This window comes from Phaethon lepturus, unplaced genomic scaffold (genome assembly GCF_000687285.1).
Source record: "Phaethon lepturus isolate BGI_N335 unplaced genomic scaffold, ASM68728v1 scaffold16121, whole genome shotgun sequence".
NCBI classification, from domain to species: Eukaryota; Metazoa; Chordata; class Aves; order Phaethontiformes; family Phaethontidae; genus Phaethon; species Phaethon lepturus.
In genome coordinates, this window is record NW_010517185.1 from 1 (window position 1) to 12,015 (window position 12,015).

At 38.7% G+C, this 12,015-nt stretch overlaps 1 protein-coding gene across 1 annotated transcript in view; it reads left to right on the top strand.

Annotated features, from left to right (window-relative positions):
• Positions 1-7,403: 7,403 nt before the first annotated feature.
• PTPN3 (protein tyrosine phosphatase, non-receptor type 3) overlaps positions 7,404-12,015 on the top strand; it is a gene marked incomplete at both ends in the record, with an annotated part of 68,155 nt that continues 63,543 nt past the window's right edge. The window contains 5 exons of the mRNA XM_010296315.1: positions 7,404-7,526; positions 7,695-7,737; positions 8,820-8,898; positions 10,362-10,406; positions 11,335-11,387. Of these exons, the coding sequence (XP_010294617.1) occupies positions 7,404-7,526; positions 7,695-7,737; positions 8,820-8,898; positions 10,362-10,406; positions 11,335-11,387 (343 nt within the window). The remainder of the gene's footprint in view (positions 7,527-7,694; positions 7,738-8,819; positions 8,899-10,361; positions 10,407-11,334; positions 11,388-12,015) is intronic.

The window sequence follows — 12,015 nt, forward strand, 5'->3', positions numbered from 1 at the left end:
TGGGCCTCTCGCTACAAGAAGGACATTGAGGAACGTGTCCAAAGATGGGCAGTGAAGCTGGTGAGGAGTCTGGAGAACAAGTCTTACGAGGAGCAGCTGAGGGAACTGGGGTTGTTTAGTCTGGAGAAGAGGAGGCTGAGGGGAGACCTTATCACTCTCTACAACTACCTGAAAGGGGGTTGTGGTGAGGTGGGTGTTGGTTTCTTCTCCCAAGTAACTAGTGCCAGAATGAGAGGAAATGGCCTCAAGTTGCTCCAGGGGAGGTTTAGACTGGATATTAGGAAAAATTTCTTTACTGAGAGAGTGGTTAAACACTGGAACAGGCTGCCCAGGGAGGTGGTGGAGTCACCATCACTGGAAGTGTTCAAAAAACGTGTGGACATGGCACGTCAGGACATGGTTTAGTGGGCGTGGTGGTGTTGGGTTGGTGGTTGGACTTGATGATCTTAAAGGTATTTTCCAACCTTAATGATTCTGTGAGTATTGAACTTGATTTTAATTACATCCAGGTTTTCTTGAATCTTCCCAATAAATTTCTGGTGTTGAATTTTGTGATAAGGTTAATTAACTTCTGTCTCTGATGTTAACTCTGTCTTGTTCTAAGTCTTTAATGCATAATCCTTCCATATGGCGAAAATGTTAGTTGTCATTCTAATATATACAGAATGTGCTCAAATACCATGTTTGCGTGTTTTAATAGGTGTATGTTGAGCAATAATGCAAATTTATTTGGAACTTCTGGTATAAACATGCAGGAATTTTCCATTATTGCTCTACTTTGACTCATTTACTAGGAATGACCACTTGGGAAGTATGCTTCTTAATTTCCAGTAAACTGACCTTTGTAAAGGGATAGTGGAAGGTATACCTGCCCATGGCAGGGGGGGTCGAACTAGATGATCTTTAACATCCATTCCAACCCAAACCATTCTATGATTCCATGATAAAATTCACAGTGTCAGATCATTTATCTATTGCGTTATCTTTCTGAGTTGATGCTTATGTCTTAGTACCTGTGATTTTTGTTTTAGACTAGTTGGCCTTTAGTAATAAGGTTTCTCTCTAGAAATAAAATGACTAGGCAGTAATAATGAGAAAAGCTGCACAACTTGAAATTCAGATTGTAAGGAATGTTTTTCCTTCCTCACTATTTCAGTTAAGCTCCTTCTTCCAGTATTTGAGACGGAACATGATAGTTACAATTAACACCAACAAGTACTGTTGTTATGCGTAAAGTAACAGGCAGAGATACAAGTCTTAAAAGGTTCTTTTTGATTATGGGTGTGAGTTATAATTTTAAACTGCTCATAGTAAAATGCAGTCATGCAGAATTGTTGGACCTTTGTCACTAAGTTTTCCTACTGGATATTGTTTGATAATACACGACAGTTTGGTGCTAATCTGTCTCCCTGCATGTTGAAAGAACTGCTGTATGGAGTTTCAGTCTCACAACAAATACTTAGTTTTATGTTGAGGCAGATCAGTATGTTCTATGACTGGAAAACAGTAAGACAGTGTGAAATTTGATGATGCCTTTGAGGACAGTGAGAAAGTGATCTGACCTACAGCAGGCTTGCTAATCTTAGCCCTTCGTGGGGCCTGACTTCATAATAAATGCTGAAGGAAAGAATTAGTGGAGGGGAGATTTTTCCAAAGTTAGAACTGGAATGACTAACCTCATATATATGTTTGTTTTAAATAATTTTTGAGGCAGAGGAAATGCAGTGGGTCAAAACTCTGTGGGCTTAGATAAATATTTTGTATGACCTTTATATAGGAAAATACTGAGCTGAAGTGTATGGAATCCAGAAGCGTTACAGACTGGGGAGGGAGTTGGCTCAAGATGTGGCAGTAGATCTTGCTGAAAAGGAGATGTTAAACAGTACAAGGATGTTAATAACGTTCTTGACTGTCGAATTTCATTAACATGTTGCTATTGAATCTTTTTCGCGTAATCAAAAATGTAAGGTTTGAGGCATTATTAACAATAAAAACAATACAGGAATGTGAGGTAGCAGATAAGTTATCTTGAACAAGGAGTAATTGCAGTGAGGGAAACCAGTAGTGTAAACTAATAGCTTTTGTAAGATGAAGTAACGTGTTGTTTTAAGCTCAATTTTCAGTTGCAAACAATAGAGGAGGAGAACATTGGTAGTTTGCAGGCTGAGCTGCTCATGTGCTACCGTTATGAAAACGATGAGCACTATTAGGCACCAGGGAGGAATCTTCAGCCAATGTCAAGGAAGTATTAACAGTGTTAGCCTTGGCATCGAGGCCACCCTCCAGGGAATATCATGTGTGAATCCTGGCTACTCGCAGACAAAAGAGGAAAGTTCCAGTCAGGCAGGCATACAAAGTGCAACTAGGATGCTCTGCAAAAGTCTGGACCTAAGGAAAGAAGAGGCTGTTCTGTTTATTTAGCTAAATAAAATAGTGCATGCTCTGAATGAGAGCATCAGGTGAATAAGTGAATTCCAGGAAGAGAAAAGGACAGAGTTAGCAGAAGAGCAAATAACTTATCTGTGTGTAAAATTAGTGTGGAAATTGAAAGAAAGCACTTTGTTCAAGCTTATAAGCATATTGGGACCGAAGGACACAGACTGTTTGGTGGTGGATGCCTGTTACAGGCTAAATTAGGAAAGGATGACTTCAAACAGCACGAGGGGCAGAGAGTGTTGTGCCTGAAGTGAGACTGAATTTGCAAAAGCTTGGATGGTGCTTAACTGTGAGGTTATCATTGCCAGAAAGTGGGGGCAAAGCTCTTGCAGAGGAGAGGGTCAGGGAGACGTGATATATGTTGCACTGTCCTCTTAAAGTGTCACTTTGTACCACTTAGCTTGTAGAAGTTAATGAACTGAAAAGGATTACTTGCATATTTACCCCTCCACTCCAAAGACCTAACAGTTTTCACTTACGTTTATGCAGTTCTTAGGGCAGTGGGTCTTGATCACCCCAGCTTCTAGGCAGCACTTGACGTTAAAAATAATGAGGGGGTTCTTTCTCTTCAAAATCGTGTAGCTTACTAGAAATTAAACTTGACTAATCTAAATTCCCTAAATATAGCAGGGAATTGTTGTAGCACAGGCAGAATGTAATAGGTGTTAGTTATGACTGCTTTAAATATTAATTTTTGGCCTATCCAATATAAGATGAAATATATTTCAAGGCAGGTTTAAATGGAAGTGAATGGTGTGTGGTTATGAGGTCGTTGATGCAAAGCTTTTAGCACTTCAGAATAAGGATTGCTAGACGTCAGGAAGATGAAATAAATGGAAATTTCTTTTCAGGGTGGAAACAAGCAAATGTCTTGGAAATGTTTCTTATTAGTAGAAGAAACTTTAAAATTCTTAAGGTTATCGTAAGAACCTGTGCCATTGTAACAGAATGGGCTAATGTGGAAAGTGCATAGGTTTTTTTACCTCACTGTAGAAAGGCAAGAGCTTTATTAAGAATGTCTTAACTACTTGCTCTAATGGTTGATAGGGCTAAGGAGAACTTGGTTCTAACACCCAGTTTAGCTGAGTAGTGTTCATGTTGTTTTGCCCTCTTCCTGTGGTGGAGGTGAGTGAAGATAGGATGTGTCGCAAAGCACTTGACACATTGCAGTGTTAGAGTACACAGTGGCTGTGGACTGTATTGGAATGGATGTCAAAATTCAAAAGCGGTGATGTGACATGCTTAGCCTGCCTCACTTTATACCTAGGTCTCAAAACTGTTTATGTGCAAAATGGATTGAAGATGGTACAGCGTGAGCTGTGTGGTAACTTTATTGAAAGATAATTCAGATGTTTCTTAAAACAAAGCCAAAGCTGAGTAAATACGGATTTTTCTTGAGGGAAAACAAGACAAACCTTCGCCTTCAGGAATTTTGACAACTGAAGAAGACTTTAACAGCTTAAAATGATAGATTTCTGGAGGGGGTGCTTGATTTAGGCACTATGGGAGAAATTTTGTGCTCTTAGTACCAGAGAGCAAGAACTGGAGCCACAGAGAAATCATGTTGGAAATTTCTTTTGATAAGAAATGTGGAGAGGAGGAAGAGAAGGAAGTAGCAGGTATGTAGGTGGAGGAGACTAGTACTGGCTGAGCAGCCGGGTTTAGGGTTGGGAGACCCATGGGAATATTGCAAAGGGAGAACTGCGAATTCTGAGCGAGGATATTGTAGCAGGGAGCTTGCTTGTCTTTGCAGGGAAGCAGCGAGAAGGCTTAGCAATTCATGTGTGCCAGGGGAGAAGGGGGATGCAACTGTGAGCGGGTGGGGAGAGAGAAGGTGAAGGCATCTGAATTGGGAGGAAGGACCAGAAGCATGAAAAATTAGAAAGGAATTAGGAGATAAAGCTGTAACGAAGGAGACTAAAGGGAATCAGAAGTGTTGAAATTCAGAGAGAAAATTAGCAAAGAGATCTGCGCTCTGTGGTGGTCTTCTGACCCATTTGTAATGAAGCCTGAGACACCTGAACACTTTCACTAAACACTTTCACAACACTGAACACTAAAGTGTATGTCTCATCCTCTGTAATTACTGTTTTTCGTCACAATATAACTTTAGTTGCTCATTTAGCTCGTGTCAGAAGTCTGTGCCATAGATGTGCAATTATGCTTCTGAGTTGTGCAGGTGTCATGTGATGTCACTTGAAAGCGTTTTACCATTCTGCTTATAAAAACACAACCCTGGGGAAACGGATATGGTGTGTATAGTAAGGCAGTGCTGAAGATGAACGTATTCACGTCAGGAAATGCTCATTATTTCAGAGGGTTAAGGTGGTATCTGCTGTTTTCATAGGGCCCTCTTGTGTACATACATGGATAATCTCTGATAGCATAGCGGAGCCCACCTCATTGATGGTGCCGGACAGAACTGCCCGACAGATGCACGGCACCATGGCTATGTGTGACAAGGAGTGCTTGGTCGCATGGTCCTTACCTGTTGCTGACATTTTCTGTTTCTAAGCTGGATCTAGGTCTATGCTATTTCAGAAAAAAAATTGGGTTTGATCAGTTTGAATATCCGAAGGAACAGTAGCCTGTTCGAAAGGAGGGGAGTATGAGTATGCAGCTGGGGAAGAAGGAAGGGACAGAGCTGCTACTTTTGATGGCCGCACAGACTTACAGGCCTGAGTGGACTTGCATTTATTGCGAGACCTCAGCTATTTGTTGTGAAAATTAAACAAGATGGGAGAGCGTTGGAGGGGAACGGATAGTCTCATACATAAGGCAGACGAGTGTTGCCTACATTGTTTTCTTCATATGGGACCTTGCTTCAGAAAAAAGGGTACACCTTTTCATGGGAGGCTGATAGTTAGCTGTTACCTTACCTTGCATCTGGATCCTGATGTAGAAACACTCAGCATTTAAATCACAATAAGCTACTAGGAGTTCTGCTCTAGCAGTAGGAAATGTGGGATAATATTCCATCCTCCAAAATAAGGTAGCCAAGTGGGTGTCATTTGCTTGAATCTTTGTTCTTCTTTTCCCAACTTTTAAATAGGAAGAATGCTTTTACGAGATAAGGGAAGACTATGGAATATGTTTTCATTTAAAGCACTCCATTACAACAGTGTGGTCCCCTGTTTAAAACAAAAACAAAACCAAAACAAAACTACAAAAAGGTAGATTTATCTTCTGAACAGGACTTGAGTGTTGTATAATAAACAAGGTTTAGACAAAGATCAGCACAGGAAAGACATGGACCTGTTAGAGCAGGTCCAGATGAGAGCCACCAAAATGCTCAGAGGGATGGAACCCCTCTCCTTTGAGTACAGGCTGAGAGAGTTGGGGGTGTGCAGCCTGGAGAAGAGAAGGCTCCAGGGAGATCTTCTTGCAGCCTTCCAGTACTTAAAGGGAGCTTCTAAGAAAGATGGGGACAAACTTTTTATCAGGGCCTGTAGCAATAGGACAAGGGGTAACGGTTTTAAACTAAAAGAGGGTGGATAGAAGGAAGAAATTTTTTATGATGAGAGTGGTGAAACCCTGGCACAGGTTGCCCAGAGAGGTGGTAGCTGCCCCATCCCTGGAAACCTTCAAGGTCAGGTTGGATGGGGCTCTGAGCAACCTGAGCAGGGACATCTTCAACTAGATCATTGCAGGGGGGTTGGACTAAATGACCTTTAAAGGTCCCTTCCAACCCAAACTATTCTGTGATTCTGTAAAAGAGAACTGAATACAATACTGTGTTCTTGGCTTATTAAGTGAAAACTCTTAAGTACTGCGTAAGACTGGGGCTATCCGCAAAAATGCGGTCACTATCATGCTTACACATTAATTCCTTTGTTTCAAGAGATTGTTTAAGAAATCAGAACTTAATTAAGTCAGAACTTAATTTTTAAGGAATTTGTTTCAGAACACAATGCTTGTCTTTTGCAGTCTAAATAATTTTCCTGTGGTAAAAAACCAAAAATTGTGTGCAGTTTATTTCTCCTTTTAAGAGTGAGATTTGGAAGATCATATGAAAAATTAGTTTGCTATAATTTCTTGAATAGACAAGATGTCAAGCAAACCAGCCTGACTTTTCTGTCCAGCAATTTTGTATATAAAATTCTAGACCTAAAGTGCCATACGACTTTGCAAGCTATTACATATTAGCATATTTAGGATTGCAATCTTATTGAGGGCTTTTTGTTTGTTTCTTTGTGTGGTTGGTTTTTTTAACTAGAATTGGTTCACAGTGTTCTTTGGCAGAAGTTGGTTAATCTGTTCTCCGCAATGCCATGGCATGAAGATACTTGTTTCGTTTGGGGAAAATTATACCATGTTTACGCTTCTGGATCTCCGCTGTCTGTGTAATTCCCTGTTGCTCCAGTTCTTCTGTGATACCTGTCTTGCGGGACATCTAGGCAGAAAGTGGGGTGGCTGAACGGCACCTGAGCATGTGGAGGCTGAGGGGCAGGTGGGAGCTCAGGCTGAAGTACGGGACCTTATGGCTAGAGCACAGCATTGGAGGGTGGGCAACTTTTTTTCCCCATCCTAGTGTATGCTGCCTTTGTTTTTGCCAGCTGATGTGGAAACAGAGTGGCTGCTTTGGTGGTGGCAGCAGGGGCCAGAGCAGCCCCATGTGGCTCTAAGCCATCTGGCAGGCCGTGGCTCTGGAGAACGGCATTGCTTCTAAAGACTGTGGTTAAGGGAGAGGTTGTCTGCTTAAAATTAAATTGCTGAACTGACCTCGAGGGCTTGAGCTCATGTAAATTTATTCTGAGATTTCACATGCCTAACGTATTTTGGAAAGAAAGCCTCTTAAAAAAAAAAATAAATACTTTTATCAGAATAAAGCTCTTATTGCCAAGGAACTTTGAACCAATGAATTATCAGCTATTTTTATTCGTGAGTTGGATTTTTATAAAACCAAATTATGTCAATTAATTGTATCTTAAAATGTGGAAGTGTTGTGCAGAGTTTCACTTTTAAAGTTTTCTTGTTTTCAGAAACAAGACACTGGACAGATTTTGTTGGATATGACCTATAACCAGTTGGGTGTGATGGAGAAGGAATATTTTGGTTTACAGCAAAATGAAACTTCAGTAGACTCACCTGTAAGTATAGTAAATAATAAATGTGTGTGCATGTATATGTGTGTACACATATACACACTTATATGCATACACATGTATATATACACACATATACATGCACACACACATAAATAAATGGTATTTATTTGTAAATATTTTTAATCCATCTAATAGTTTTTCGTTTCACAGCGATGGCTTGAACCAAACAAACCTATTAGAAAACAGTTAAAAGGTAAGACTTGTTTTTAATATCTTGATTGTAAGTGTGTAGTCTTGCTTTTCTGTGTTCTTATGACTAGAATAAATATGGTTCTTGTAAATTAGTGCATCCAGATGGTAGATTTTCTTTAACAGTAAGTCTTATCTCTGCCAGTCTCTTCAGCAGAGCTTTCTACATCTCTTACTGCTACCAGAGTGCTAATAAGGTAGGTTAGGTCACTAACTTTGAATCTCTAGTAACATCTAAACCTGGCTTCTGAGCAGGTTCATGGCTGTGAAAGCAGTATTCATATCATGGTGCCAGTAAAGTCTCCTGGTAGGGATGATAAAGAGGAGGGGTTTTGATCAAGGGAAGTGGAGCCAGTTTCATGCATAGGTTCTGGTGTTTTCTTGTCTCAAGTAGAATAAGGAAAAAAAAATTACGCTTGTTTTTATTAAAAAAACAACCAAACAAAAAACCAACACCACACACTTCCAAGTGCATGTGTTGTTCTAGTATGTCTCGTTTACAAACAGCTTTGAGTAACACAGAATGTGTAGGAAGAAGGACAGGCTGGCCAGCATGAGCTTTCCAGATAGCAGCTTAGGAAGACTGAGTGACATTGTCCTATTTTGTGCTGTGAAACTTGAGTTAAGTTTTCCCGCTCTTACTTCTACCATATGCTGTAGATTGTGTATGAATTGAAATAAAAATGCATGAAGTTTACATGGTGACCTTCTGTTAACTTCTTGTATTTATATGTAAGATAGAATTGAGCATTATCCCAATTGAGACACCTCAAATACATTTGCTGCTTTTTTCTCTTCTTATACCCGTGAGACAAAGATAACTAAATAATGCCTTTTATGTAAAGTAGCATATATGAAATACTTTAAATGAAAGCATCACAATATTTGAGAGTATTTTCTTCTCACAGTTGGTGTTGGGGGGGGATCAGGAGAGACTTCTAGCAGTTTCTTTTAGTTTCATGAGAAAAATGCATGAGATTTCTATGTGGTGGTTCATGTAATTTTTCTATAAATATAGAAATAAAAACCTTGGGTTCTTACTTTTTTAAACAAAAAAAAATGATTTGCTTTTCTAAAACATTGCAGGAGGTTTTCCCTGCACCCTTCGTTTTCGTGTAAGGTTTTTTATACCTGATCCTAACACACTTCAGCAAGAACAAACCAGGTAACTACTGTTTGATTTTTGCTTCCATGAACTAAGAATGTGTAAAGCCCTCCTTTCCTGCTTCCACAGCTTGGCAAACTATGCTTTATTAGGTAGATAACTTTTTATAACTGTCTGTATTAAATGTGTTTGGAATTGACAGCTTGATGCGATGCTCATAATGAATGGTTTCTGCTATATGCAGCCTACAACTCCAAAATATAGCCAGAGTATAAGCTAGTGCAAAGATGGAAGTTGGTTTATTTGCACCTTGGATTCCTTTTTTTTTTTGAGCCTTTTGTCACTTGAAGTACTTGCCTATTGCATTTTTTCTCCTTTTCTGATTCCTTAATCAGATGCAATGATTGAAAAATAGGGAAGTTCAATTATTAAGCTGTCTGCATACCCTAAGTCTGTGTTAGAAGTCAACACTGAGTCAGTTTTGAACATGTGTAGTAGATTTAATGCCGAGGGCGTGGGAGGGTGGGGTGTATTTTGTTTCAGGAAGAACAGATAACAGTTCTTGTTTTCTAGTTTTCCCATTACTTGTAACATGCAAAGATCTATAACACTTCAGTCAAAATTTAAAATTTTCTTTTTTAACCTATCTCTTAAGTTTTTGGGGTGGTGGGGTACCTGAATTATAAGCAATTTTCAGTTAACTTGTTACAAGGCTTTAATGGAAAAATTGTTTTGTTTAGTGCATATGCTTTGGAATTTAGAATTCACAGCACCCATTAATCTGGCATTTTTATAACATTTTCATTGTTCGTTAATTTCAGTTTATTTGAGAAGCTAAATAGTACAGCATGTTACATGATATTTCTTGTAGAAAACTAACATATTGACCTGTTTCAGTATTTGCTAATCCTGCAGTTGTAAACCGTTCTGCAGTTTTAAACTGAAATTACTCGAAGACCTGCGCTTTATGGTTCTTCACATGCCAACTCTCCAGTATCATTATAAAGTAACATTGTCAAACACACTAGTAAGAGCAAGACTGAAGTGCTCTTGGAGAATTGTTTAAGAGCTTTTTGTCAGCATATGCTACTTGAGAAATGTCTCTTCCTCCATTGAGTAGTTCCAACATACACTATTACAGTTTGGGGTTGTTTTCCTGGGGTGGGGGAGTGGTGGTGGTGTTTTTTTGGTTTGTCTTTTTTTTAAATAGTTACATCCAAGATGAATATTCCTGAGAGAAAGAGAGACCAATTCTGTAACGGTTTGTTTTTTGTAATGTTAGTTGTGGCATTAATAATGTGGTCCTGGAGTTGTAGTACAGACTGCCACAGATCTTTAAAACTATTGTGGGACTGAGTGGGTGTACGATTGCATATTTGTAAATGCCGATAAGCTTTATTCATCTGTTTATATAGTTTGCCAGGAAATCTAATAAAACAAAACTAATATATGTAACAGTTTAAACCATACTATTTAAATGTGACAATGAATGTTTATTGGGTTGTTTTTTTTTTAATTTCTAGGCACTTGTTCTTCCTGCAGTTGAAGACTGATATTGTGGAAGGAAGGTAATAAGAAGAATCTTCAATTTCTCTACAATTCTGTTTTAAAATAAAATTAAAAAAAAACCCACAAAACTTTCCTGAGGATATTGTTGCTATAAAAATGTACTTTGTGAAATATTGCTTTAAGAGAAAATCAAATTGCTAGGAAACCTGGCAAATTTTCACATAGCTCACTTATTAAGAACAGTTCAGAAGTCTGTTGCGAATGAGCTGTAGGCAATGCCGTGTGTCTGCAAGTACAATTTCAACCTGAGTGAGCTTTATGCAAGGCATGGTGTGCCAGGCATGGTGTTCCAAACGTGGGGGACCCTCTGTCTAGTGTGGTAGTCAGGAGTAGCAAAGGGCAGTTCATGCTATCGTTTCTCACGATTTCAGGGTTATATTCCCTATATGGTGGTCATATACCTCATGGGTCCTTTGCCTGCTATTCCTGTGTGTTTGTGCATTTTAAAAAAAGAGGAAGAAGGTAGTCCGAGTATTTGTTTTCAAATGTAAATTGCCTTTAGGTGTTGGGTTTTTTTTTCTGTGGAGTCAGTCTTGGTGATGAAATCAGAGCTGTCTTGGTGTTTGGCATTTGGCTAATTTTAGGGTTTCTGTTTAGTTTTAAATACACCAGATGGCAGCTATTAAAATAATGTACAGAGCCCCATAAAAATCCCTTCTCATTTTGCTTTCCCAAATAAACATCCAGCAAGAATACGAGCATGTCCTTTCAGGACTAGTTCCTTCCATTCACTTAAAAAGCTGTTACACAGCAACTAGCTTTTAATGTCCAGTCCTACTGTGCTTTGTCAATCAAACTTTGTAAGAAAAAATCAGATACTCTTTGAAGATAAATGAGTCTTCACATACTGAATTAATTGCAGAGACATTGTTAACAACACATTTATACAGTCTATGTCTAAATAAAAATATTTTCCCCCCTTTCCAGGTTGTCATGCCCCATTAATTCTGCTGTTGTCCTGGCATCATATGCAGTACAATGTAAGTAATAACCAATCATTATTTTGTTAATAAATATATTTGACTGACTACTTTCTCTGCTGTTTAGCACTTGAAAAATAAGGAAAGATTTCTTTATCTATTTGTGCAGAATATTCACAATGCTGCAGGCGGCGCTTTGTAAATACGCTGCAGGTTATTAAAGCAGCCTTCAGACAGCCTAAATAGAAAAAGCATACTGGTTAGGTCTGTCAAAAAAAAAGTTGATACAAGAATAACATTGTTCTTATTTATCTGTGCTTGTCAAAAAAGCTGACAAAAAAGACAGGTTTTCATTGTCATTGGAAACAAAAAAATGAAACATATTGTGTTACAATAGCTTGTGCTTGTACTGCTGACAAAAAAGACAGGTTTTCATTGTCATTGTCATTGGAAACAAAAAAATGAAACCTATTATGTTACAATAGCTACAGGAAAGCATTCTAGGGAAATAAGAGATCATCTAGAGAACAGTTAAGGGGAAAGTAAACTCATGATTGAGAAACTCCAATGTTCTTATGTAACATTTTATTCAGGGAACTTGATTTGTTAGATACGTAAAACTGTCTGGCACTTTGGAATAAGTTTAAGGTGACTTTACGTACAACAACTTATATCCTTCTCGTCTGCC